Genomic DNA, 26,094 nt, shown 5'->3' on the forward strand with positions numbered 1-26,094 from the left:
AGACCCCAGCGGCAGCGTGCTGATTTTGACGTGCGTCTCGAAATCAGATGGGTTTCTGAGCGAGAAGATGCACCTGATTCCTACTATATCTGTCTAATTTGTGAGTTAAATCAACTGTTGTTCCGATTTGAAATGTCAAAGTTTCCGATCGGCCAGTTGTGAATCGCAATTATGCATGTGCACCTCGACTCGGAAACGACGCAGTTTCCGATCGGGAGAGGCAATCAAAATCAAGCTGTTTGATAAATGGTGTACCCTCTATAAAAAACAGACGAATTTTTTTTTCATAAGGCAATCATCATACTTATTAACTGCATAATCGGCTTGAGCCGGCAACAAAAAGCTTTATATCCATACAATAACAATGAAAAAGACGTTGCGTGTAGTGCCTTTTTCGCTCTTATTACGTGAATGTAAGCTTTTTGTTGGCTTAGTGCAGTTGCGACTACCTGGCAAAGAATTTCGACACTTTAAGGAAGAAAGGGCGTAAAAACCAAACTACAAAGTTTATAAAAAGAGTGAAAAACAAAAATTGATGAATATTATATATGGTTCATATTTTTACTATGTTTACGTAAAAGAACGATTTTTTAATTTAATAATAAAACTTTCAGTGGATAGATGGCCGGGGCATGAACATAACTATCGATAACATTTTAATAAAAAAGGCTATGCTAACCTAATGTTTTTTTTCCATATTTGTACTGTATCAAAGACGCGATGCTATTGGTCTTTATTTTGTCTTTGACAGTGTATATAGTGTTGGTGAATTACATGTCAGTGTGCTGGGCCTTTGTTCTCACTAGTTCCGGTGGAAGTAGTCCCGGCGGAACTAGTGAAACTTTTTTTTCTCATTTGGGAGTATGTGTGAGAGGACTGTTTACTGAAAAGCCTAATTGTTTGATCTGTCGCCTCTCAAGTAGAGGCCGTGGGGTCAAATCCGAGCTCTTATCTCCGAGTTTCTCAGAACTTTGCGGTCAAGGAAAACATCGTGATGAAACCTGCACGTCGAAGAAGGTTCATAACCCTCGGAAAACATATAAAGTCCTCCAAACCATTGGGCCACTGTGTCAGACTATGGCCTTAAACCCTCGCCTGAGAGGAGACCCATATCCAGCAATGCGACTTATGAATGGGTTGATCATGTGTGATGTGTAATAGTAATACGTACTGCTCCTTGTGTAATTCCAATACTAATGTCAGACATAATTAATTAATTATTTTTTTAATTAGCTAAGAACTTTTATCATTTCTACAACATTGTTTAGTCCTTTTACTTTAGTAGCAGTCATTGTAAAAGACTTGATCCAATGAAGTACTGCGTACTGTAAGTATTTACGGTCTCCGTCAGGATGGCGCCTAAAAAAGTATTATTAGCAATCACACGGAGAAGATAAACTGTCTTTTTTAAAAGATAACTTTTGTTAAGGCGTTTTAATATTTTTTTAAAATAACTGTACAGCCTACGACCGACAATGCGCTCCATCAGCACTTTACTCAAGCAAATAAATCTACTTATCAATTATTAAACTATCATTTTATAAGATTACGGATACATCGTACAATAACTTTTTATAGAAGCTTTATAGTAAATAGTTATACAAAAAAAAGAAAATTTTATACAGCTAGAACCATGAAAAACGTAAAGTAGTCAGCCAAGCTGACGGCAGAATATTTGGCCACTTTATTTCTTTAATATTTCAGTTTAGCGCCAAGGTAGAAAATATGTCAATGAAAGTATTAAATAGTAGAAAATATGTAGTAAATAATGAGCACAATTTGATTCGTATATATCGTTTGGTCCAGCCATCCTAACGGACACTATTTCTGCTGTCAAGCAGTAGTGTAAACATTACTGCATTTTGGTTTTGAAGGGCTTGACTAAACTTGTTAACTTTACTTTTCAGGGTGACGGACGCAGTGCCTCTTAGGTCTTTGCGATTTAAAGCTGTCAGTGGCACTGTTATGAATAGCCGTGTCGCTTACGACCAGTCACACGACTTGTTCGTCTCGTCACTTGATAACAAAAAAAAATGTTTTTACGTCCTTTCTTCCTGATATATCAATTTAGTCGTATTTAACTGGCGTCACATACATTCGTATTAAATGTATACTTTGCCACTTAATTATTGAGACGGCGATATCATAATACTTGGAAATAACGTACAGAAGTTCGTATTCTGTCGTCAGTCGTGCTCCTAATGGACTTTAGTGTGTTCCTTAAGAGTGAGGCCAGACGAACGTAATTTTGTGAGTCGTGAGTTGCGTTATATATAATAATATAATATGCGCTGCATTCGGTTTCATATAAAAGTCCGGTTCATGCCACACGACCACGCAAAATAATAATAATAACGCACACACTCAACATAGCCCCGCACTAGGGAAACCCTGTGTCGCGGCTGCGATTGACGACCACAAATTATACCCAAACTCACAAGAGAAATAAATGTAGGTCATACAAATATTTCTCCCGGCCCGGGAATTGAACCTGGGACCTCTGCGTGACAGTCAACGGCCACGGTGAGTCGATAGATTACTCATAACTGCCTATGAGTAATCTATCGACTCACGCGCGTAATTACGACTGAATTTCGGTCGCATGACTACAGCACCTCCATTACACTATATGACTTAAGCACCCTGTACAAACGCTTAAAAGCAACTGAATGAAATACGTTCGCCTAGCGCCCCAACCGAATTACAAAATTGCGCTCGTCTGGCCTCAGCCTAACGTGCTTTTATAATTATTTCTTGTCTAAGTAGTGGGGGCATTTCTTGGCCAACATACATACTAACACGCTTATCTCTTACTGGAATTGATAAAAACCAAGAACCTCAACTTATTGTTCTCCTGACAAACCTCTTTCCCCAATCCTCCTTGTCCTCTTTCTCCGCTTTCTTTCACATACATAATTATGCCTTTATATAATAATGCAGTATTTCAGAATAACCACGATTTTCAATTGAGCATACAGCGATCAGCTAACCATTATATTTTATTATGAAGAAGATCTTTTAACGCCAAAAATGTTTTAGGAAGATGGGTGATTTATTCACGATAAAGTTTCGCTCGCTCTGATTATCTGTGCTTAATTTAAATTCAGTGACACTGCGTTATTTAAAGGCACCGATATAAAAATGAAACAACTTGAGAGGATAGCCAGCCCTACTGAACTGCGCGACCCTGTTAGTCATGTCGATTTTGATATACATTGAAATAATGTACGAAATATGTAGATGTAAGTTGTTAACATAAGGAATTTATTACTGCTACCAGTAGCTCACTAGAGATGTTGCTTTAATAATTGTAATTAAATTTAATGAATGTCAGGATGTTTCAATTATTTTTTGTGAAATCACTGCACTAGATTGTTGTAACTATTAATACAAAGATCGAACAATTAGAAAACTTCCTTCTATCGGCTGGATTCAAATCAACGTCTTCTAACAAACCGTAGCAGACGCTAAGCCAACTAAGCTGTAGAGAAATCGTTAAGAAATAGATTTCTCGCAGATGGCGCTACGGCAGAAGAGTCATTAAAAACCAAAACAAATATCTGCTACAAGCACATAGAAATTCGTAAGGTCGGCTCGTTCGTTCCGTGGTTTAATTGGTGAAACATCCTAGCATTCAATAAACTTAATTACAATTATTAAAGCGACATTTCTAGTCAGCTGCTGGTAGCTGTAAAAGTACCTGGCTGAGTTAAGCAATAGATATCTTACAGAATTTATTACTTTGACTAGGTTCAAAATTATATATAATATAGAAAACATTATACATTGTCTTGAATCTTTTTGAGTCGCAAATCACAAGTTTTTGAATTCATATCGAATAAGGTTACCTATCAGTAGTCCGAAATGACATTTTCCAGAAATAACGTTTGGTCGAAATTTCACAACCTCGAAAGTCATTTTGAGAGGAAAATGTTTTTTCTTTTAAACCGAACTTAACCTAACCTAATCGTATCTTTACGATAAACATTTAACATATCCTGAAAGAACAACTGTTTTGTTATAATTCGGTTTTCGGTGTAATGGAAATTCGAACAAACGTTATTTCGAACAAAAATCTTTCGACTTTGTGATAGGTTACCATCGAATAATTTAACTGTATATTTATTAGAAATTGATTTCTCGATCAGTATAATAGATATAGTTAAAAGACGTTTGCAAGAAGTGCGAGCGCCAGACTATCCTCTTTGCGGTCATTTCCGTTCCATAGCCTCAGAAAAGTCCTATTCTTAGCTCTGAAATATATTTGTGTTAAATGTAGAATCTGCGCTAAGTAAGATCAAAAGCTCACAGGTAGGTGCATATGTGTATATTGATTTTAGTTTAACTTTAAAAATTACATAAAAATACAGAAATTTAGCTGCCACTTGTAAATCTGTAAGTACTTGTGGATTGTTTGTTTTTTTTGTAGTTAATGTTTGGAAGTACACTGAAAGCAAGCCACACAGTTTACATTGTCCTACCTTTCGAGATATTAATTAAAATGTATTATATTTCTCCATATTAAAAAAATCAAAATATTTTTTTTCTTGTAAACAATAAACATTTTCGAGAAATTACAAGAACAAAAATTGTCAGAAATGTTACATTTGTCCTATAAAAAGAAACTGGATCGGTATTCCACAAATTATGCATACGATTACGAATTATCAGCTTGGGCCTACTGTGGGACGATATTTTTAACTGGTAATCTAGATTAACGCATGAGGTACTGTGGGGCTTCCATATAAAACTTAATTTAATAAGAGTAGCGGTTATTTAATGCAAATGTAGATAAACTTAACCACATTTGTTATACTAATTGTGTACTCGAGAAAATATGGTGCATATTCAAAAGTTTAACAGCAAATTGTGCGCGGCTAACATCAAACAAAACAAAGAAATACTAAAGGAAGACACACGAAAACGTCTAAGGCGAGTAAAAGCGAAATACCTATTTGTTTTGTTTCGATAATCGATTCCACCATTGCACGATCCGCTAAAGAGCCCATCCCCACATCCTTGATTCGTGCATTCTGCAAACGTCACGTTCTTTCCTTCTTCGAACCCGCAGGATGTGGAATGGGCTCTCTCCTGAAGTGTTTCCTTTGCGTTAAGACAATTAGGTTCTTCTTGGCAAGTAAGGGTGTCACTACACTTATTAATGCGGAATTGGCTTGAACCTAAATATTTTTTGACCGGCTTAATGTGATTCAGTGTGGTGAGACCCTAACCAGGGCTCTCAATATTTTGCAACTCATAATACACAATTCCTCTGGTGCTGCAAACGTCAATAGTCTCGTCTGCTCGTTTGCCGCCTACATTACAGTAAAAAAAATATATACAGGGTGGAAAAAAAAACTGCGACATGAAGGGGAATTAAAATGTTTGAGATAGCTTATTTTACTTAAAGCAAACATTATTTTATTTTTCTTAATATTAATTTATTCACCGAATTTTTTAAAAGCTTGCCTGAATCGGGCTTCGAACCAACTAAAAATGCAAAAAAATTAACTTAAGTTTTATTGTAAATGGATATAAGAAAGAAAGAAATCATTTATTCCTTGAAACACAGTGCACATGCATTTTATAATAATAATAATAATTCTGATAATAATAGTAATAATAACCTAAGGATTAACTAAATACATATAATATATAGAGTACAAAGCGTGTGTGCTGTGCTGCCAAGGAAACCGTGACCCACTCAGCTTGTTGTCGTCTCACATTCAAGTGCTACGACGCTGATTTTCAGCGGATCCGGCAGCAGAACACACGTGACACGGAACATAGTAGGCGACACTAAAGACATTGGATGACACAAGCCCATAATTATATTAATCTAAACACAAAACATGAACAGTCTATTCCATTAAGATACAATTAACGTAGTTACCATTTAATAAGTACTATGTCATGAGCAACAGATTACAATACAATTGAATGGAAATTAATATGATAAAATTGGAAAGTTATAAAATAGGGTATCAATATAAAATATAAACAAATATCGAAAACACATTTCAACAAAATATTTACTTCACTAATTACTCCCTCAAGGTCACGTAGTGGACGGAGTTTGTCAAAAAAACGACACGCTTGATACCTTTAAAAAAGAGCAACGTCGCCGTAGATTTATTTTTGTGGATTGGATCGATAATAAGGATAAAATCGCTCCAATGTGTCGTACAATTCCTATAAGTTCCTTTAAGTAAAATTAGCTATCTTAAGCATTTAAGACCACCTTCATTTCCCATTGATTTTTTCCGCCCTGTATATCGTATGTAAACGATATACAGTAAATGTATATATATATAAAGTAACTGTTTTTCAGTTGGTGCGAGAAGAACGAGCCATGTGGAATATGGCTGACAAGAATCAGGATGGGGCACTCGACTTCCAGGAGTTTGAGGTTTTTTTTCTTTTCATTTTTGTTGATATCATATACACACAAGACCACTTAATATTTCATTGTAAGTGTCGGTTAAGGCGAGGTTTTTTAATGTGAGCCTAGATTTTAGGAGGTGAGGTGGCTGTCACCACTCGCGTCGCGCCATCCGCGCACTTAAAATAAATGTGAATAAAATAAGAACAGGTGGAGGAAATTTCACAAAGATCCGACATCAACAAGCGCCCGATGGCGACTAACGGGGCAGCGGGCGGCACGGCTTGTTGTTAAACCGCTAGGCAATTTACAAATTTTGAGATAAATGTGAATTACATAACTATAGAGCTTCAGTTGAAAACCAAAACTTAGCAGGTTCTCTGCAGTATCTAAATATCTCCATAAAAAAAAGTTATACTGTATATAAGGTAGATATTTTATACTTAAATACTTCGTTTTAGAGTTTTATTTTAGCGTGTTTTCCGGATTTTATATGATCGAATGAAGTACATCCTATCGAGGATCGATTATATAACCAGAAATAAAGACGAAATAAGGGTTATATACACCTGGTAACTCATCAGTGAAACATCACTTATACATATCAACTCTCGCTTGCACTGAAATATAGATAACGCCAACAGCTGACCTGTGTGTACGTCTCCGTATATTCCAAATGTATTCTGTATTTATTGTAATAAAGATAATATCTCTAACAATGGCGTCCTGTTCAATTAGGCGGTGTGGGGAAAAACAGCAAAACATCTAATTACAAAGCAAACGGAATCAAATTTCATCGGTAATTAAATATGAAATATGTAATTTTTCAATTTTCGTCCATTATAGCAAAGTTCAAGTTAACTGGTCGATTTGAAGTGACACAGTTGACGATACCCATTGACGACACCCGTCAATTGTTTCGAACTCGGGCTAGCCAATCGGAGCGCAGTCGTCACAGTAATGATATGGCAGAATAGTTTTCAAACAAATTAAATGACATTTCGTCTATATTTCTGGTTATGTACTCGATGCTATCGTGTAACGAATTAGCACATTTTTTAGACAATATGCTTAGGTGTATTGTATATTTAAAAAAAAAAAAAAAAAAAAAAAGGTGTTTGTATATCCAGCAAAACAGATTTTCCCGGTAACTCGCCTTAACCATCTACGAACCACGGCTTAGACGATGTTGTCTATGCCCATCTCGTTGCAGAACGATCCACGTTCCTCTCCTTACTGCACTTGTTACCACCCCGCTTTTTTTAAAGATTACCAAATGACAGGACGAACAAGTCCTACGTAATAACTTTACTTGAACTAGTCTGCCATGCCGACGTCTCGGGTTCGATTCCCGGGCGGAGAGAAAAATATTCGTACGCCTTACTTTTATATCTCTCGTTAGTTAGGGTGTCATTTGTGGTTCTTTATGTGTGTGTCCATGGCACCCGCGGTACAGGGTTTCCCTAGTGCGGGGTTATGAGTGTGTGCGTTATTATTATAAGATTTGAGAGACACTGCCACTGCCCCCGTCACCCAGAGACATAAGTTGACAAGTCTTATTTGTTTGTAATTTTACCAGCACCTTTAGGCCACAAATTCGCAACTGTGGTACGTTCAGCGGGTCCACGCCAACACAACGCATTAATGCTTACATTCAGGCTTAGCTTGGCGGCAGAAATAGGTAAGGTAACAGTACATCCCTGGGCGAACTCTTTTAATCTGCCTCTCATGATTCATTAAAAAAAATTATATATAAAAAACTATAATTATATTGAATCAAATAAGTGAATGACCAAATGACCTTGATATTTGCGCTCATATCGTCTGTTTCAAATAACAGACTGAAACTGAAATGCTCACGTTGTTATCGATTTATCGCAAAATGTAATAGTCGATTGCAAGTTTTATTATAACATTCGCACGAGTAACTTGGTTCTATAATTGGTTTTCTACACCACAAAAAAGCCGTATAAAAAGTAGGGCAACGGTTGATTTATTACCACAAAACCTGTCTTTAATCGCTATTCTCAAACTAACCTACGTTTCAGGCTCTTTACAGGTCCCATAGTCAAGGCTAGTTAAGATTTCTATTCACAGCGGTGACCGTGGCTCCTGTACAGATCCCAAAATAAAAAATAAAAAAAATTAAGTGTTTATTAAAAACGAACTTTACTACAGGCCTACCGCTTAACTGAGTCGATTCCTGATATAAGCTGCACGGTGCGGGAGGAGTGACAGGTTACGTAACAGTTATGTCGCGCTGCACACGGGATAACTTCAACAAGATTTTTCTGACGATATTCTATTCTTGTCTATTCAATTATCAAAGAAAAAAACTATTTCATTGATATGATTTCATTGATGAAATGAATAGACAACTGCGCAAAAGTGTTGCACGCTTGCGTGCAGCTAGGGATTGCAGTCGATAAATATTCTATCGACTATCGATTGTATATTGGTCACGCTTAGGGAATAAATAACTGAACTTTTTTTCATTTGAACCATCCTCGACCATTATTCATCCAAATACTGAGCACACGTTCATTTGAATTGTCAATTTTTGTAAGTTCACACATACAGTATATTCAGAACTATGTTTATGAAAAATACAAAAACGAGACATATTAAAGTTTTTCATTTTGATTTAATATAGATAATCAAATCCGGCTATTCTTGTTGAATAAAAGAATAAATATTTATATTAGTAGGCCATCTGTCAAAATAAGAATAAAGAAGGCAATAACGCAATTGGTAATCATTTGAACGTCGTAACTTTCACATATCATCCATTTTTGGCAAAATTTTATCTTTCATAATCTATCGAAAACGACTACATAACTAGGTATATAAAATTTTATGAAAACTGGCAACCCTTTTTTTTTTACCCTACAAACCAAAATCACAGATTTTAAGCACTTTTTTCAATGGACTTGCTATTGAATATCGTCAGAAAAATCTTGTTAAAATGATCCCGTGTGCAGCGTAAACAGTCACTCCTTCCGCACCGCGCAGCTACCTCAGGAAACTACTTAGTGCAGCGGTATGCCTGTAATTACAAGGTAATAAAGTAAAAAAAAAATTTACTTATCAGTGGCGAGACGTGAAAATAGTTTTTAGTAAAGCCGGAGCAAAACAAAAAAACACTCGCCGTAACAAGTGGCGCCTTGGTGACAATTAAACACAGCACTTATTAGCACACGGGATACTAGTACACTTTATTTCACTGGTTAACTATTCTACACGCAAAATTGAATGTATTACTACATTCAAAATATGTATAATATTTGATAATAAACACTGTTACTTATAAGATTTTAGTACTTTAGTGCTACCCACTTAAATCGATATAAAGAACAGTTTACTGAACTTACCTTTTCATACGGTGTTTGTTACAGATCGTAAATTAAATATTGTTAAATTTATACCTACTGTGTTTTGTGTTCACATCATCCCCGCTGTTGTATTGATTGATATCGTATAATTAAATTCTTAGTTTGCTTTTTGTTTTTATTTGTGGTTTTTGTACAATAGTTCAATAGTTTCCAGTAACTTTTCAATATTTAGAATCAAAATCAAAGTCAAAGATTATTTATTCCATAGGCAAAATAAATTTACACTTGAAAACGTCACAGTTAAGCTACTGCTTAATAATATTACTTTCAAAACTTAACAAAATAAGAAACTAAACAATAAGAAAAAAGCTGGTCGTTCTATAAATGACACTGTTGCTGTACAGATGTTCTCAAACCCAGAGGAGCATCCCGAGATGCACGGGTTCCTGGTGAACCAGACGCTGCGCGAGAAAGACGTCGATCGTGACGGAATGATCGACTTCCAGGAGTACGTCGGCGAGCGCGGTAAGCCTACCTACACCATTTATATACAATTGTAATGGCCATTATATTATTATATAACCAACGGTCGGAATAGGGTGTTGAATGAGTAGATAAATGTATACATACAGATACAAGGAATGACATGGAGTGGTTAAAACCACCGACTATTAATTTATTACTTTTTTCGGATTCGGGATTTCCGGAAATTTTACTGCATCGTAGGATAATTTAAAATATTATGTATATAGGTCAATCACTATAGGTCAATTTTACAACATCATACCAAAGTACTGGCATGTCATAATTATGTCAAAATCCGCCAGGTACATCATTACATTTACATTATACAAGGTGTTAAAAATTAGGCAATCTTGGCTCCAAGTTATAGTCGAATACACACATCGAGATGAGCGTCATTCCAAGGTGAATAAGTTATCGTAATAATAACTGATGTACACACATCAAAAGTATCTAGGTGTCAAGCACCATTTTGTCAATTACTGAAAATACGTTTTTTTATTTTTTTCACACCAATTATTTTTTTGGTCGTTTTCATAATTTAAAAAATAAATAAATGAAGGAATAATTTTATAAATTTATATAGATATTTTTTTTTAACTTTAATAGGGTAATCAACAGTTTAAAAAAGAATATCTTGAATATTTTAATTTTTTTATTACACGCGAAACTTTGTAAGTGTGTGTTAGTTTTGTGGTGTTTGTGTAACATCAAAATCCTTGACAACGTCAGGAAATACTCGTTGTTTCCTAGATTTGCCGATGTGTCTGTATTCTTTACGTCTTTTCTACGTCCTGTCAAGTACAGTCGTGGTCACTTGAAGTTGTATCTTCCAAGAATTGATTATATTCTATCACAGAAGAGTTAGTTAACACTTCAGCTTATACACATTTAATTTCGGACTTCGAATCTGTTTATCGGGCTTTAAGAGTCTCAATTGTAGGGTTAAAACCTAATTTGTCAGTTTTTTAAATAACGTAAATGTTGATTATCAGAGTTAATGCTACGACACAAAGGACAGTAAGTGTGTGAGAATATGATGATATACCACAACATGTTTTAAATTCATGGCGCACGAAATTATAGCACTTTAGAATTAGAAGTAACAATCTGAGGCATCTATGTGTAGATGGGAGCTGTTAAACCCTTGATTATTTCTTATACGAAACAGTAACATCAAATCCATGGCAACACTAATGATCATGAATCATTTACGTCATATACAACATAGAACATGCTTCTGAACCGTAGTATGTGAATTAATTTTTTCGTAAAAGTTGTTATAATTGGATCCTGAACAGCGATAACGTGTCAACTGACACGATCATAGTTTTGCCAGGGCTCCGTCATTCGCTCGAGGTTCCGCGATGATTGCCTACCGCAGAATGTACCGCCAACTGTGTAAACGCTCAAACAAGTCTTTCATTTACATTACAGTTCTTGTACAACCCCAGCATTCGGTTCCGCGCGACTGCACACGGCGGGCAACGTTATTTTCACTTCTCTGAGCGCGTGCTTAGGTTCCTTTTTCCTCGTAGTGACCGCCTGGTTTCATTAGTCAGATTTAGTACGCTATTATAGCGTATGTATTTTCGGTTTTGCATGAGAGTGATGTATTTGTTACATGGTAACTATTATAAGATCTATGGTTTTGCGAAAATGGTTTTTGATAGTTTGTTTCAAAATTTACTTTTGAAACAAACTTGAAAATTAAAACTTTTACTGTTGTGCTTGTAGTTATTGGGGAATTATAGTAATAAATCAGAACAATGCGTCATTCCTGCCTCCGTGGCCGAGCGGTTACCACGCTGGATTGCTACGCAGAGGTCCCAGATTCGATTCCCGGGCCGGGAGAAATATTTAAATGACCAACATTTATTTATCTCGTGAGTTTGGATGTAATATGTGGTTGTCTATGTAACTCCATGCGCGATTCAGGGTTTCATAAAGAATAAAAAAAAATTAGAACTCAAAATCAACGAAAAAATCATTAGGTGCCATTTTTGCACAACTATGGACATGTTCGTTGACACGTTATTGTACATCAGCATCCAATTAATTTCACGTTGGATGGGTACGGTGACGTTTCTAGAGATCTAGTGATGTAAAATCGAATGACAAAAAATACGATTAAATGAATTCTATATTCATTATGAATTATCTCGATATGATATTTAAAAGCAATAATTTCAGAGCAAACAATCAAACTCATTAACTAACTCTTATTTTACTGGCAGATTAACACCTCTTGTTCCGTAATTAATCGAACTCTATACATTTTGAATAAAAAAAAAGCTATTGTTTTAAGTGTCATGGCCTTCCGAACTTGCTTTCATAATATTATACGATTCGTTCTATATTAAAAAAAAAACGAAAAAAGCTACGTACTAACGACATGCACATTCATTATCGTGTAGTTTTGTAATATACACATGACGCCATTTGCAACGCACCTTTGTTGAATGTTTTGGTAGTTAGTGACCCTGGGAACAATCTAGATGTTTCTACTCGATTACGACTAGGCCAGTAGAAGATTTTTCGTTTCACTGTGCTCGTTCGTACCGTTACTCATACAAGACAATATTATAATAATAATAATAAATGTATTTATTTCAGAAACTTACAGACAAATTTCTCATTGACAGTGTTAAGAGCTCTCATGCCAAGAAAGTTTTGACGTTGACTCCGCCCAAATTTGTGAAACAAATATATGCCTAAAATTCGAGTGACATGCGACAGGAGATGTTGAATTTTGCGCATTAAAAGTACCAAATTCGTTTTAGCGGAATAACTCTGAAACTAAAGGGATTAAAAAAATATCCTTAGTGACAGTTGTGGATCATGCATAAATATAATTAATTATCTAATTTTTGTCCTAATAACCTGTAGCATTTCGAGGATAAATCGAAAAAATTTGAAAATTAGAGGTAATTTCGTGATTTTTATCTATCGAGGAAACTTTATTGTTTTATGTTTCTGATTAATGTCTATGCTTGAATATATCGTGTAGTTGCTCATACAATATTTTATTTTTAACTTTAAAGTGGATATACCCCTCTATAATCAAATCGAAGAATAGGAATAGGAATTTTTCCTCTGCTCCCTCTTAAGCTTGCAATATTGCATTCTGTATCTGAACTAGACAATTAATTATTTGTATTTCAGAGATCAGCGCTCTTCCGTGAATACAAGCACATATGACTGATTTCAAAAATAACATTGTCTTCTAAAATAAGTCTAGGGACATTGAGTTTAAATTTAAAGTTCCTTACAATATACTTATAATTTTAGATGTGAGTAGTGACCTCCCTGTGAGTAGTGTGCGATGATTGAATGTGTGGGGGAGTGTGTGTTGGTTAAAAGGGGAAAAAAACTACTTGCTGTATAAAACTTAATAAGTACTCGGTTTCGTCGTAGGTCACTTTATGGATATACTCTGCTACTCTTTGTGTACATTCTCTTTTGTTTATTGAATGTATATCGATTGTTCTATTATATAGATGTGGACCCAAAAAGCAACAATATTTATTTACATATTTATATTTAAATTTTGGTACAGGATATGTCATTGTACGGTATAGCGTTACGTCGCCTGGATTTTATTTGATTATTTCTATGATCACGTAAACGCAGTGTGATTTTTTTAAATAACGTCAAGTGACGCGACGAACAAGTCGTGCGCCTGATGGTAAGCCACACGCTTGTTAATAACAGTTACAGTGCCACTCAGAGCTTTAAATTGCAAAGATCTGAGGGGCACTGCCACTGCGTCCGTCACCCTGGAGCATAAGTTGACGAGTCTCATGTGCCTGTAATTTCACCAGCAGCCTTCAAGACACTGTAATGCTGACATTACTGCTTGGCAGCAGAAATAGATAAGGTAGCAGTACTTCTCTAGACGAACTCTGTCACAAGGAGCTCTACTGCTACTACAATGTGAATAGTGAATGAGAATATCGTATTCAAAGAACAATGACGTAATAATTGTTGAAATTGTGTAATTCTTTAGCGTCTTCAATTATGATAATTACGAATTTGAATAAAATAAATTCGTTAGGTTTCTTAATATATCATAAAGGCCTGTTGAAGGCTGGAAATAAAATCATATTTAAATGAAACTCATATGACTAATTAGTATGTAACATAGACATATAATTAATAAATAAAACGTCTGCCGCTATTTTGGTAAATAAATAAAAAGTAAAATGGTTCTTTATATAAACAATACTTATTACATTACATAACATTTAGATTTAATTTTATTAACGGAAAATTATTATTATTAGCGAAGTTAATTAAATTTAATTGACAATTAAATTAAATTGAATTTACGTTACAAATAATAAATATAATTAATTTTTTTGTATTTTAAAAATGGAATGTTCGCTTAAAAAGTATCATGTATCTTATACTGTCCTTACATTAATGCTTAGGCCACATTGAATCGCGCGGCGGTTGCGCGTCTTCCGAAGAATTCTCGCGTAGTCTCGGGAATTTTCGCAGCTACCAAATTCACATAAAGTCCATTATAGTATATACAAATCCGTTGCAAAATTTCGTATCCATTACGTGCGGCAATGTAAATTGAGCCTTATTATAAAATTAGTAATAAATGTAAATATTTCAAAGTTAGCAATCAATTTAGTGACAAAATTAATGTAACTTAGGGTACGGCTCAAGGTTCAGTTTTGGGATCGTTACATTGTCTGACGTATGTCAATGATGTTGTCCACCTTATAAATAAATGCGAGATATATCAGTTCGCTGGTTGCAGCTTCCATAAATATAAACGATGCATTACGTTGCTTACAACACGACTTTACGTTGTTAACTAACTGCCTCCGTGGCCGAACGGTTACCATGCCGGACTGCCACGCAGAGGTCCCAGGTTCGATTCCCGGGCCGGGAGAAATGTTTGTATGGCTTACATTTATTTATCTCGTGAGTTTGGGTGTAATTTGTGGTTGTATATGTGTGTGTCCATGGCACCCGCGACACAGGGTTTCCCTAGTGCGGGGCTATGTTGAATGTGTGCGTTATTTATTTATTTATTTAACAAAATGGTCCCACGATGTCGGTCTGGTGCTTAATGCAAGTAAAACAAAATTGATGTATATAAGTTCGAGTAAAAACATGGTTGCCTACATACAGACCAAACAGACTGTGTATGCAAGGCGATTGAAGTGGTAAAAACACAGCGATACCTCGGACTTATAATTGAATAGATTCAAATGGACGAATCACGTTAATCACGTATGCGATAAGCTGCGGGCAATACTTGCCAAGTTTTCTCTGATACGAAATAAAATTCCATTCCAAACTCTGTTATCTCTTTATATGGCTTTAGGAGAATCCATAATTTCTTATGGCCTTAGTAGCTATGGTAGGTCATGTAAAAATAAGCGGAATTTAATTTATCAACTTCAATTACGTATAATAAAGATAATAGTTCCATACAAAGTTAATACATAAAAGTAATTATCACGATCTCTTCGAATATTTCAAAATCTTACCGATTCATAATAAAATTAAATACACCTTACTTATAGAACAATTTTTTAATAAAAACTTGCAAGAAAAAAGTCAGTCACAAAATGGAAACTCGAAGTGTAACCAATCAATTAGTAATAATACCTCGTTATAATAATATATACGATAAAAATCGACTGGATTATCAGATACCTAAAATAATTAATTGACTACCACTAGAAATAAATGTTAACCTTACAACTAACAGCATAAAAACAAATCTTAAATCATATTTATTAAATAAACTCTGAACGTCCTGTATACGTGAGGTTTTTTTTTATTGTAACACACTCCGAGGGTATTTATCTGTTTCGCTATAACTTACTAGTGTCGTTCACAGGTCTTTTACTCGAGTAGTGGTTGTTTTTATGGTAGTGGGTAAGCGTACGTAAGCAAACGGGTTAGCCAGTTTTGTTACGAGCTCACGTCAATGAATCGCGATGTACGGATAAACCTATTCAGTTTTTTGTTGTACCGCTAAGTTTTAATTTATAAGTTTTCTTTTTGTAAAAATTTTTTTTTTAATAAATAATAAATAAATGTCACTTATACAATATACGGTTAATTACAAAATCACGAATTTCTTGTCCTTTAGGTTTAAAAAAAAATTGATTCTTGCCGTAAAATTAATATTTAATAGCAAATTATAATTCAATTGCTAATAGTGCTTACATAACGTATTTATTATTCTGTTTAAATAAAAATATTAATAATATGAAAATGCCCCCAAAATCATTGCCGCACCCTTTTACCTTCACTAGATTTGTGAACGCATTTTTTATCTTTGGTAAAAGTATTTACAAGTTTTTGAAAGCTTGCAGCTTTGTAAACGTTTCAATTTTTTTCATTTAAAATTCTAAAACTTACAATTTTGACAGTCATTCCCTCACACCACATAAAAAGGAGTTAAGCATTTGATTTTATGTATTAATTATACACTCAATTTATTGGTAGTAGTAAGCTTACACAAAATATTTAATCTAAAAGTAAGTTTATATCGCTGTTTTTTTCTTGGTTTGTTTTGATTTCGTCATTCCCTCGCCCTCAGACGTCCTGAATACCCTTGCTTTTTTTTAAAGTAATTTATTTTGGGGAGCAATATATATCTTCAAAAACTATTTACATAAATACTATGTGAAATTTACAAAAAATAAATACAAAATCTTCCTAATAATTTTCATCAATTATTGTGATGTGAGAAGTTTATAGTTAAGTTTACAATGATTGTACTTTTGTCTAACCCCTTGGTTCCCAAAGTGGTCCAGGTGGACCCCGGGGTCCACGAGAGACTCGACGGGGGTCGACGTTGGCGTGACAAAAAAATGGGGGTCCACGAAAATTTATCTGCTTTCGATAATGAAGAGCTAAAATGTTGGCTTGACTTCACCTATCAATAATAATAATAATAATAATAAATAACGCACACACTCAACATAGCCCCGCACTAGGGAAACCCTGTGTCGCGGATGCCATGGACACACACATAGACAACCACAAATTACACCCAAACTCACGAGAGAAATAATTGTAGGCCATACAACTATTTCTCCCGACCCGGGAATTGAACCTGGGACCTCTGCGTGGCAGTCCGGCATGGTAACCGTTCGGCCACGGAGGCAGTTAAATCAATGCAGGCAGATAATATTTTAAGAAACTCAGCGACTGTTACTTGTAAAAACTTGCATATTCCCTGTTCAGTACAACGTGCCTTTACTTTTTTGATATCCACTCACAGCACAATCAATTAAATTCTCACTTTTTTTCGAAAACTATTAATTTGTGTTTGGAACTCAGCAATTTGCGTTGCAAATTTCCATAGTTAGATCTAATCTTCACATTTTTTGTCGAGTTTTGGGAGTATGGTAGAAATTTAGCTAGCTGCAGGGGGTCCACCCGAACCAGCTAAATTTTGAAAGTGGTCTGAGAAAAAAGTCTAGGAACCTCTGGTCTAACCAAATATTATTGTATTTGTTTTAGTGCATGCTGTGCCCTTCTTTAAGTAATGGGACACTTAGTTTAAAACCATAGTGTCTACTCTATATACCTGTTATAGTGTACTCATTGATGTGAGAGCCTGATTAAATAAATAAATAAATATCTAAAGCACGAATTTTGGAATTTCATGGTTCTTTCAGCGCTGCACCAAGATCGCGATTGGCTGTTGACAGAGCGCGAGCGCTTCGAGACGGAACTCGACGCGAACAAGGATGGGAAACTTGACGTCGTAGAGATCAGGAACTGGATAATTCCGAACAACGAGTAAGTTAAAAAAGTGCCGTGCTTTACCTGTGGTGCAGGGTGTGCGTAGCTCAAGGGCGCGAAGTCTCAGGTAGCGCTAGCGTCACTTGCGAAGTATTGGTTCAACTTCTTCCGGCGCCAAACGGTTACCATCCCGGTCTCTACTGCTATTAAAACAATTCTCGCTACTAAAATTGCTGTCCACAATTGGTTCTCATAGCTATAAGTTTTCATCTTTGTGCGTTGTGGAATGCAATAAAATTACTGATTATTGAAATAAATATGCGCATCGGAATTAGTAATATACTTTACATGGTTTGTTATGAGCTTAAACAATTTTAGTATATCAAGTTTGTTGTTATTATTGACATAAACAAACACAAACAAAAATTTCTTCGATCCGGCTGGACTCGAACCAACCACCTCACCTTACCGGGGCTATTGCTGTTCCCCAAAAAAAACCATGACAATCAATAAAAACATCAATTATTATCCATTCAAAAACTAAATACAATTCAATTCATTTAAAAACTAAATTAATTACATAATTGTTAATTCAATAAAACAAATAATTAGTATATCTAATTTTTGCTATAGTTTTTAACCGACCTCAAAAAAAGGAGGAGGTTCTCAATTCTGCTGTTTTTTTTTTGTGTGTTTTTTTTTTGTGTGTGTATTTTACCCGATTACTCTGGCGTTTATTAACCGATTCCTGATGATTCTTTTGTTGTTGAAAAAAGGGTACCTCAGTAATGGTCCCATTTGAATTTCAAGAAAATATTCCCTCTCCATGGGTGGCAAACTAGGTTTCGCGCACTTTCCGGTAACCTATTTCAATAAAACTTGGCAAACAGATGTAATTCCACGAAGTTTTGGGGTCCATTTTTTTATAATTAAAATTTCAGTGAGATAGCTGAGGACGAAGTGCATCACTTGTTCGCGGCGGCGGACGACGACCACGACGACCTGCTGTCTTTTGACGAGATCCTGGAGCACCACGACGTGTTCGTCGGCAGCGAGGCCGCAGACCCCGACCTGCTGGGGCAGCATTTCGACGACGAACTTTAGAGTAAGGACTTACAAGTAAGCGTGTTTGCTAACTCATTCATTTAATTTAAATTCAGATCAGGATATTTAGTTTCATAGTCAACCAAATTATAAGGCTGCTAACAGATTGGCTGCATGTATGCAGTTAGTGCGTAACTTCAAGTATGTAACCAGAAATAGTGACGAAATGGCATTTAATTTGTTTGAAAACTATTCTGCCAAATTATTACGGTGACAACTGCGCTCCCATTGGCCAGCCCTAATTCGAAACAATTGACGGGTGTCGTCAATTGTTTCACTTCAAATCTACCATTTTAACTTGAGCTTTGCTATAATGGACGAAAATTAAAAAATTACATATTTAATACTTAATTACCGATGAAATTTGATTCCGTTTGTTTTGTAATTAGATGTTTTGCTCTTTTTCCCCACACCACTTAATGGAACAGGACGGCATTGTCACAGATATTATCTTTATTACAATAAATACAGAATATTTTTGAAATATACAGAGACGCACACACAGGTCAGTTATTGGCGCTGTACTATTTCAGCTTTCTCATTTGAGATTTAATTGCAAACGAGGGTTGATATTGACATAAGGCCCATTTGCCTGTTGAGTTGCCAGAAATGGATGGCCCTTATTTCGTCTCTATTTCTGGTTATATGTATAGTCGATGGTACGTGATATTGTAATCAACTTCATGTTTATAACGACTTCACGCATTAACGAGAGCATAGACTTCTCACCCTAAACACGCTTAAAGGTTTTGTTAAACGATTTTAATAAACGTCTTATTGTCCTCAGCAGTCATACAAGAGGCCATAATCAGAACAGGCGCTTCCCACTCGTGATGAAATAGCTTTTGTTACCTTAATCTAAAGTCTCTTTACACACACGCCACTTAATATCGACGATCGATTTTTGCTGCTCCATTGTTGCATAACGCTTTGTCGACTTACTGCGTAGTGAGGTGTTTATACTATACTCTATCCAAATTGGACGTAGAATGTTTAATAATAAAATGTTGCTAGGCAATCAATGATGACATAGGAAAAGAACATTTTTTCAATGCAAATTATTTATGCTTGCCCTCTCCAGGGCCTGCTCGCCTAATTGGAACTTAAATAGGTAAGTAGGCAATTGAGTTACGTAGAAGTAATACTTACTTAGCTAATTATTAAAAAGGTTTTTTTGTGCGCCTGATGCTATAATAAGCTACACGCCTGTCCGTATCAGTTGCAGTGCCACTCAGAGCTTTAAATCGCAAAGATCTGATTGGCACTTCCACTGCGCCCGTCACCTTGAGAAATAAGTCGACAAGTCCCATGTGCCTGTAATTTCACCAGCACCCTTACCCTTCAAAACTGGAACACAGTAATGCTGACATTACTGCTTGGCGGTAGAAATAGGTAAGGTGGCAGCACTTCCCTGGACGCACTCTTTCACAAGGGGCTCTACTGCTACTAAAGGTTTATAAGAGTACCTATTGATAAGTATGATTAAGGTAGATGAAAAAAAATGTAAAATTTTATTTTATATTTATTTAGTACATATCTCATCCAGAATTTATTTCCTATTCTGAACTTGAATTACTTCTCGAACTCGAATGTTTGCAATCTCTCCCTTCAAATCAATAATTCGTTAGGGTTGACACAGTTTTATAAATAATTAATTCCGGGTAATCTTTATGATATTTGTAGGTGAAACTTCTATTGTACAAAATTAAAAATAGACGTGACTTCAAGATTAATATTATCAATAGCTTAATCGAATTTCGAGGGAAAACATTGCAATTGAGGTCACTATAAAACAATGGAGGTGAAAACCCTAGAAATCATTCTACATCGAATTTCGCTAGAGCATAGGTTGATAGGTCGCCGTCGCTTGGGAACCAATCCTGTATAAACACTGAGTAGTAATTTGACGACCATAGTTCACTGCTAAAGTCGATCGACGGGGTGTTATCACTGTTAGGTAACTTCGGCAAGCGAGAGTCGACCACATATGTTTCAATTGTCGACCACCCACCACCATGACGGTCGAGGAATACCGGTCAGAATGTTTCAAACGACTTGTGCCTCTTTACACAAACTCGTATTTATTGCGATTTCGGTGAAAGCGGCTGTCGACTCTGAGTAAACAACGCGTCGACTACGCCGCCTTCGTCAGCCGAATTCGCTTGCCAAAAAGGCAACAGTCGACCATGTGTAAACACACCACCGTGTCAGAATTGCGTACTCGTTGAACAGTACCGTCATATATGCTAATCACCGTCGGGTGACGTTAAAATTTGAGAAGTGGATCAACTAAAGGTCAAAACACACTCATAGATAGCGATCAACGGCTTGTCGGCACGATTATAATGGGACCAACCGGACTTGGTGATTTTGATAGATCGTTTTAGAGTTGTGACAGAACGGTTTTTAATTTGTATCACTATTTTGATCTTATCTAAAAAAAAATCTTAACATTTGCTGGTAAATAAAACAAGTAATCTTATGAATAGTGTCTGCGAGAATGCATTAAGTAATGTTCATAATACATAATGTGGGTGTGTTCTAGAAAGGGCGAAAACGCCATTTCGAAAAAAATTTCAGGGAAGCATGTTTTAGGTTTTAACGGCTATTATAGAATATTTACGTCATGTTTTAAAATTCAATTTAAATTCGCCCTTTCTACAACACACCGACGATATATTCTCGTGAAAGAACAAAACTTTTGACCACATTTCTGAAAGCGTCGAGTAGAACTAGAAGATAAATTCGCAAATATAATAGTACTACCTTATCGTTTACGAGACATCACTATGTTTTAAAAAAAGACAAACATTACAAAAACATTACAAAACTATCACAATTAATTTCAATCCAAATACAATTCGATTTAAAACATGTTTTAAAATTAAATGCATTTAACTGAAATAAATACATTTTGTATATTGCTCGTGTTCACAGAGGAGATAAATTAGATAATAATTTGTTTTCTTTTTAGCTACTTTGTTTATGTATTGTATCAAGTCTATCAAGGATTTAATTATGATATTCATAATCATCAACCCTTTGCTTTTATATGAATAGTCGTGTCCGCCTTTTTGGATTTAGAAATAAATCCTATAATCATAATAAGCACCCCCAAATACCTCTAAAACAGTACCCAAATTGCCATTGCTTGACAAGTCGAGCCCGTCATCTTGAACTTAGAAATAAGTGCCGTATTCGTAATGACTCGATCTCATCGTGTCTTTCCGTCAAGTGAGATGATTTTTATACATTTATTTCAAAAGCCGTGTCCGTATCTTGGATTTAGAAATAAATCCTACATTCGCAATTAGCATCTCTAAATACTATTTAAATAATTATTTGAAAAGTCGTGCCATAATAATTGCAATCAAAAATTATTTTTTGAAAATTCTTGTCTTGGTATTTTGGATTAAGAAACGCCATGTTAGAATAGATAATGAGTAAAACTTGCTTAAATATTGCGTAAATTTTGCTTTTAATAAATATAGCAAAATATAATTTCATTACTTAAAACTCCAAACAAAATAAAGTTTTATTATGTGACTCGCCTTTCTTATGTATGCGGAAACATGGCGGAAACTGATGACATTTATGATTTTTATCTATGCAAGTCGATGACATGCAATCTCTAATAGCACATGTAGTATGTACCATTTTTCACTGAACAAATTACTACAACACTCACACGAAATATTGAACGTAAATGCCGCTACCTGAATGGCATGTCCCGAGCGAGTGTATAGCAGCTCGGGCTCGCACCCGCCCCTTCCTCGCCTCACACTGGAATGGACTGTAGGAATTGATTAGACTGTTGTAGTATGCTATGCTGCTGAACGTCATAGTCGTGCTGTTTGTAAAGACATACCGTTGAAGAGTGTGTTTTGACCCTAAAGCGATCGTCCGTATTTAAAATGTCGAGTGTGCGGTGCCCGTTATTTATTTTAATCACTAATTTATTATTAATAATAGTTTAAGGAAGCTTTGAAATTGCAATACTTTACTCTCGTATAGTCTGGAAGTGTACAAATAATTATTGTTAGTTAAAATTTACATTTGAAGCACAAACTGCAGGACCCAGATATTTATAGTGTCTTTTATCTTTTATCTCACTCTATACTAAAAATTGCCAAGGTTGATCGCTGTAATAGTTCATGAAATCGTACAAAATATAACCTTGCAAGAACGTAAGCCTCGCTTTTAAATGAATAGCTCTTGTTTAAGTAAATACACTAAAACTAAAGTAAAAATAACACCAAATTAATGTTTATTTGTGAGAAATGAGCAGGAAAATATATTTTTTTAATTCATTATTTTCATTACGACAACGTGCAAAGGTTACTTACTACATTACACTGCATTTGCTAGAGATGAGGTATATCGATAAAACGTTTTCAATAATTTGATGACAAAAGTATAGTGCTTGTATTCATTCTTAAAGTATGAATATTAATCATGGGCAAAGAATTGCATGTCAGTGTTTTAACTTTTTTGGAATCTATAAATTAATGATATGATAAATGTGTTTAGAAATTACTAAAATATCAATTAAAATGGCATTTGAATTATAGTTGTTTGTTTTATGCTTTCAATATAATACAAAACTCTTCACACATCGATATATCGTTCAGAATACGTCAGATAAATAAAACTATAAGAGAAAACTTTTACTTCAAAAATCAAATACATGAAAAATCTGTCGACTCTACCTCATCCCTATGACAAACGCCAAATGAAGTGTTGCGGGGATCATCCTAGTTTGGCTTTAGTATAGAACATTAATGATTATGAAAATTAACATTAAATCTTACCATTTAAGTGTGAACATTGTTACATCCGAATTGCGTACAACCGCGCGTTCTAAAAACTGTCCCTCAAACGGCTGGTTTACGCGAATTACGTACAAAGTGGTAAGAAATTGATGTACCATCTTTGAACATGTTAAACTCACCAAGTATTGTAACTAAACTTGTACTTATCACTTTACTCGTGTTAGCCGGCCAGCTGCGTTTTCGTGCACCATTAAAAAAAAATATAATTAAAAAATGTATATAAAAATTTATAACAAAATATTACCAAATTCGTTAATAGGGTTAAGTACTTAATTTATTGTAATAGATAACTGACTATGTGCCCGTAGCCAATTACCGAATTTTTTTTTGAGAATCTCATTTACTTACACGAATTTTGATAATAACAAGTATCGGTAGTATCTGGATCTGGTGCACTTCGCCGACATACGGTATACAATTAAATAATCCCAATTGCTTTACCCAAAAACGGGACACATGGGACTTATTGGACGGGCGCAGTGGCAGTGTCCCTCAAAACGTTTGCGATTTAAAGCTCTGAGTGGCACTGCAACTATTATGGATAGGCGTGTCGCTTACCTCCTCCCGTCACTTAGTTTTTTTTTTTTAACTTTTTTTGTTTACGGAGGAAAATGTTTTATGAAGTCCTTCGAGCCCGGGGAGGCTCAAGGATTATGAGGGACTAGTCCGGTGGAGGGCATAACCCACTAAAACCCCCCGGCTTACCCTCTTAGCCACGGTGTTATGCCGCCGTTAGGGCGCCGTGGGTTCTCGTAGATTCACCACTACGACACTCCCAACCAAATAAATAACTTACCATTACATAATTACATTTTATTTTTGTTTTTATTTGCAAAATTGGCACTACGTCTCCCAATCCGATTAGCTTTCCTCTACCTCAAAGGTTGTCTGGAAGAGATCTTTGCCCACATTAGTTTTAAATTGTTTATGTACTATTCTTGTTCTTGTGCGTGAGCAATAAAGGGTTTACCTATCTATCTATCTAAATATGCAAAAAATTAAACAAAAATTTCAGTTTATACCCGCTTTTATTGACCCGTAGTTTTATACGTATAGCTAATATAACCCCGATACATAATCATAACGTCAACTGTTCAAACTTGTATTTTTTTGTTAGTAGCACATAATACTTAATTTATGAGACGAGATCAGTTTGTAAGTATACTAATTATAGTTACCTAGTCATAACAAAAATGTCTGTTTTTTCTTTCCACACTGCCTAACATTTTTCACTGTTGCCATGCTGGCCACCTTTAAAAATTAAGCATGGTAGTCCTTATCATGTGAATTGCCATTTATATTTAGGCAGTCAAGAAAGAACAATAAGAAGACTGTATAGTCGCAAATTATATTTACATTAATATTATTCATAATTGAGTTCGTTTAGTGTTATAGATAATGATAATTAATTATTATATATTGGTATGTATTGTTTTGTTCCAATTTAGGTATGTTAATAAATTAAGAAAATATTTTATTAACATTGACTTACAAATAAATGGACGACGGGTCTAGTACAAAAACCACGAAAAAAATGGCCCAAGTCAACCTATTTAAACGTAGTGACATGTAAAGGAATATGAAAAAGCTAAAACGTTGAACTTAAATTGTAATGTCATCGCAGTACTGTCTAATTTTGCTTGCTTCGCTGCCAGTCGAACAAACGAAGACTAAAGCGTGAATGACGCTCTGTATACGATTTTAACGCCCTATAAGTTCGGAGTCCATATAATTGTAAGTTAATGTTTATTAATGATACATTTTTTGTTATAAAAGCGGAACTGCACTAGGTGAAATTGTACTGCTCTGCAGTTAGATTGTTTGACGAGCAGTGCCGCGTTGCGTGGCGTCACTCACGTCACGTTATAACTCATACAATGTCGTACAGCCGAACCGAATAGCTACGCTGTAGTGCAGTTCCGCTTAATGCGATTTCACCTTAAATTTATTAAAAAACAACGTCATTAGCTAAACAATTCATTGGCATAAATGTATTCTTACATTTGCCTTATACATAATAATAATGTAGTTCAAGTACAGTATAGATGTGATTTATATATTAAATACTTATTTATGTACTTACAAAGTATGACCGGTCACTTTCGTGAATTATATTCTGTTTACAATAATAGCGAGAGCGAGACACCGACAGCGGTTTGCGATTGTAACATTAGTTCAATTTGCAACTGTG

General features: G+C 35.2%; 1 protein-coding gene across 9 annotated transcripts in view; it reads left to right on the forward strand.

The window, feature by feature from the left end:
- LOC113232407 (reticulocalbin-2) overlaps window positions 1–20,248 on the forward strand; it is a 28,363-nt gene extending 8,115 nt beyond the window's left edge. For 3 of the 9 annotated variants that reach the window (XM_026467118.1, XM_026467162.1, XM_026467171.1), the window contains 5 exons: window positions 6,332–6,409; window positions 10,119–10,239; window positions 17,901–18,024; window positions 18,909–19,086; window positions 19,859–20,246. In XM_026467118.1, the coding sequence (XP_026322903.1) occupies window positions 6,332–6,409; window positions 10,119–10,239; window positions 17,901–18,024; window positions 18,909–19,071 (486 nt within the window). In that variant the 3' untranslated portion in view covers window positions 19,072–19,086; window positions 19,859–20,246. Of the gene's footprint in view, window positions 1–6,331; window positions 6,410–10,118; window positions 10,240–17,900; window positions 18,025–18,908; window positions 19,087–19,858 lie in introns of all 9 variants that reach the window. The other 6 variants (XM_026467180.1, XM_026467188.1, XM_026467136.1 and 3 more) reach the window with 5 other exon arrangements.
- Window positions 20,249–26,094: the final 5,846 nt, after the last annotated feature.

This window comes from Hyposmocoma kahamanoa, unplaced genomic scaffold, assembly GCF_003589595.1.
Source record: "Hyposmocoma kahamanoa isolate Upper Pololo Valley unplaced genomic scaffold, ASM358959v1 102, whole genome shotgun sequence".
In the NCBI taxonomy this organism is placed as follows: domain Eukaryota; kingdom Metazoa; phylum Arthropoda; class Insecta; order Lepidoptera; family Cosmopterigidae; genus Hyposmocoma; species Hyposmocoma kahamanoa.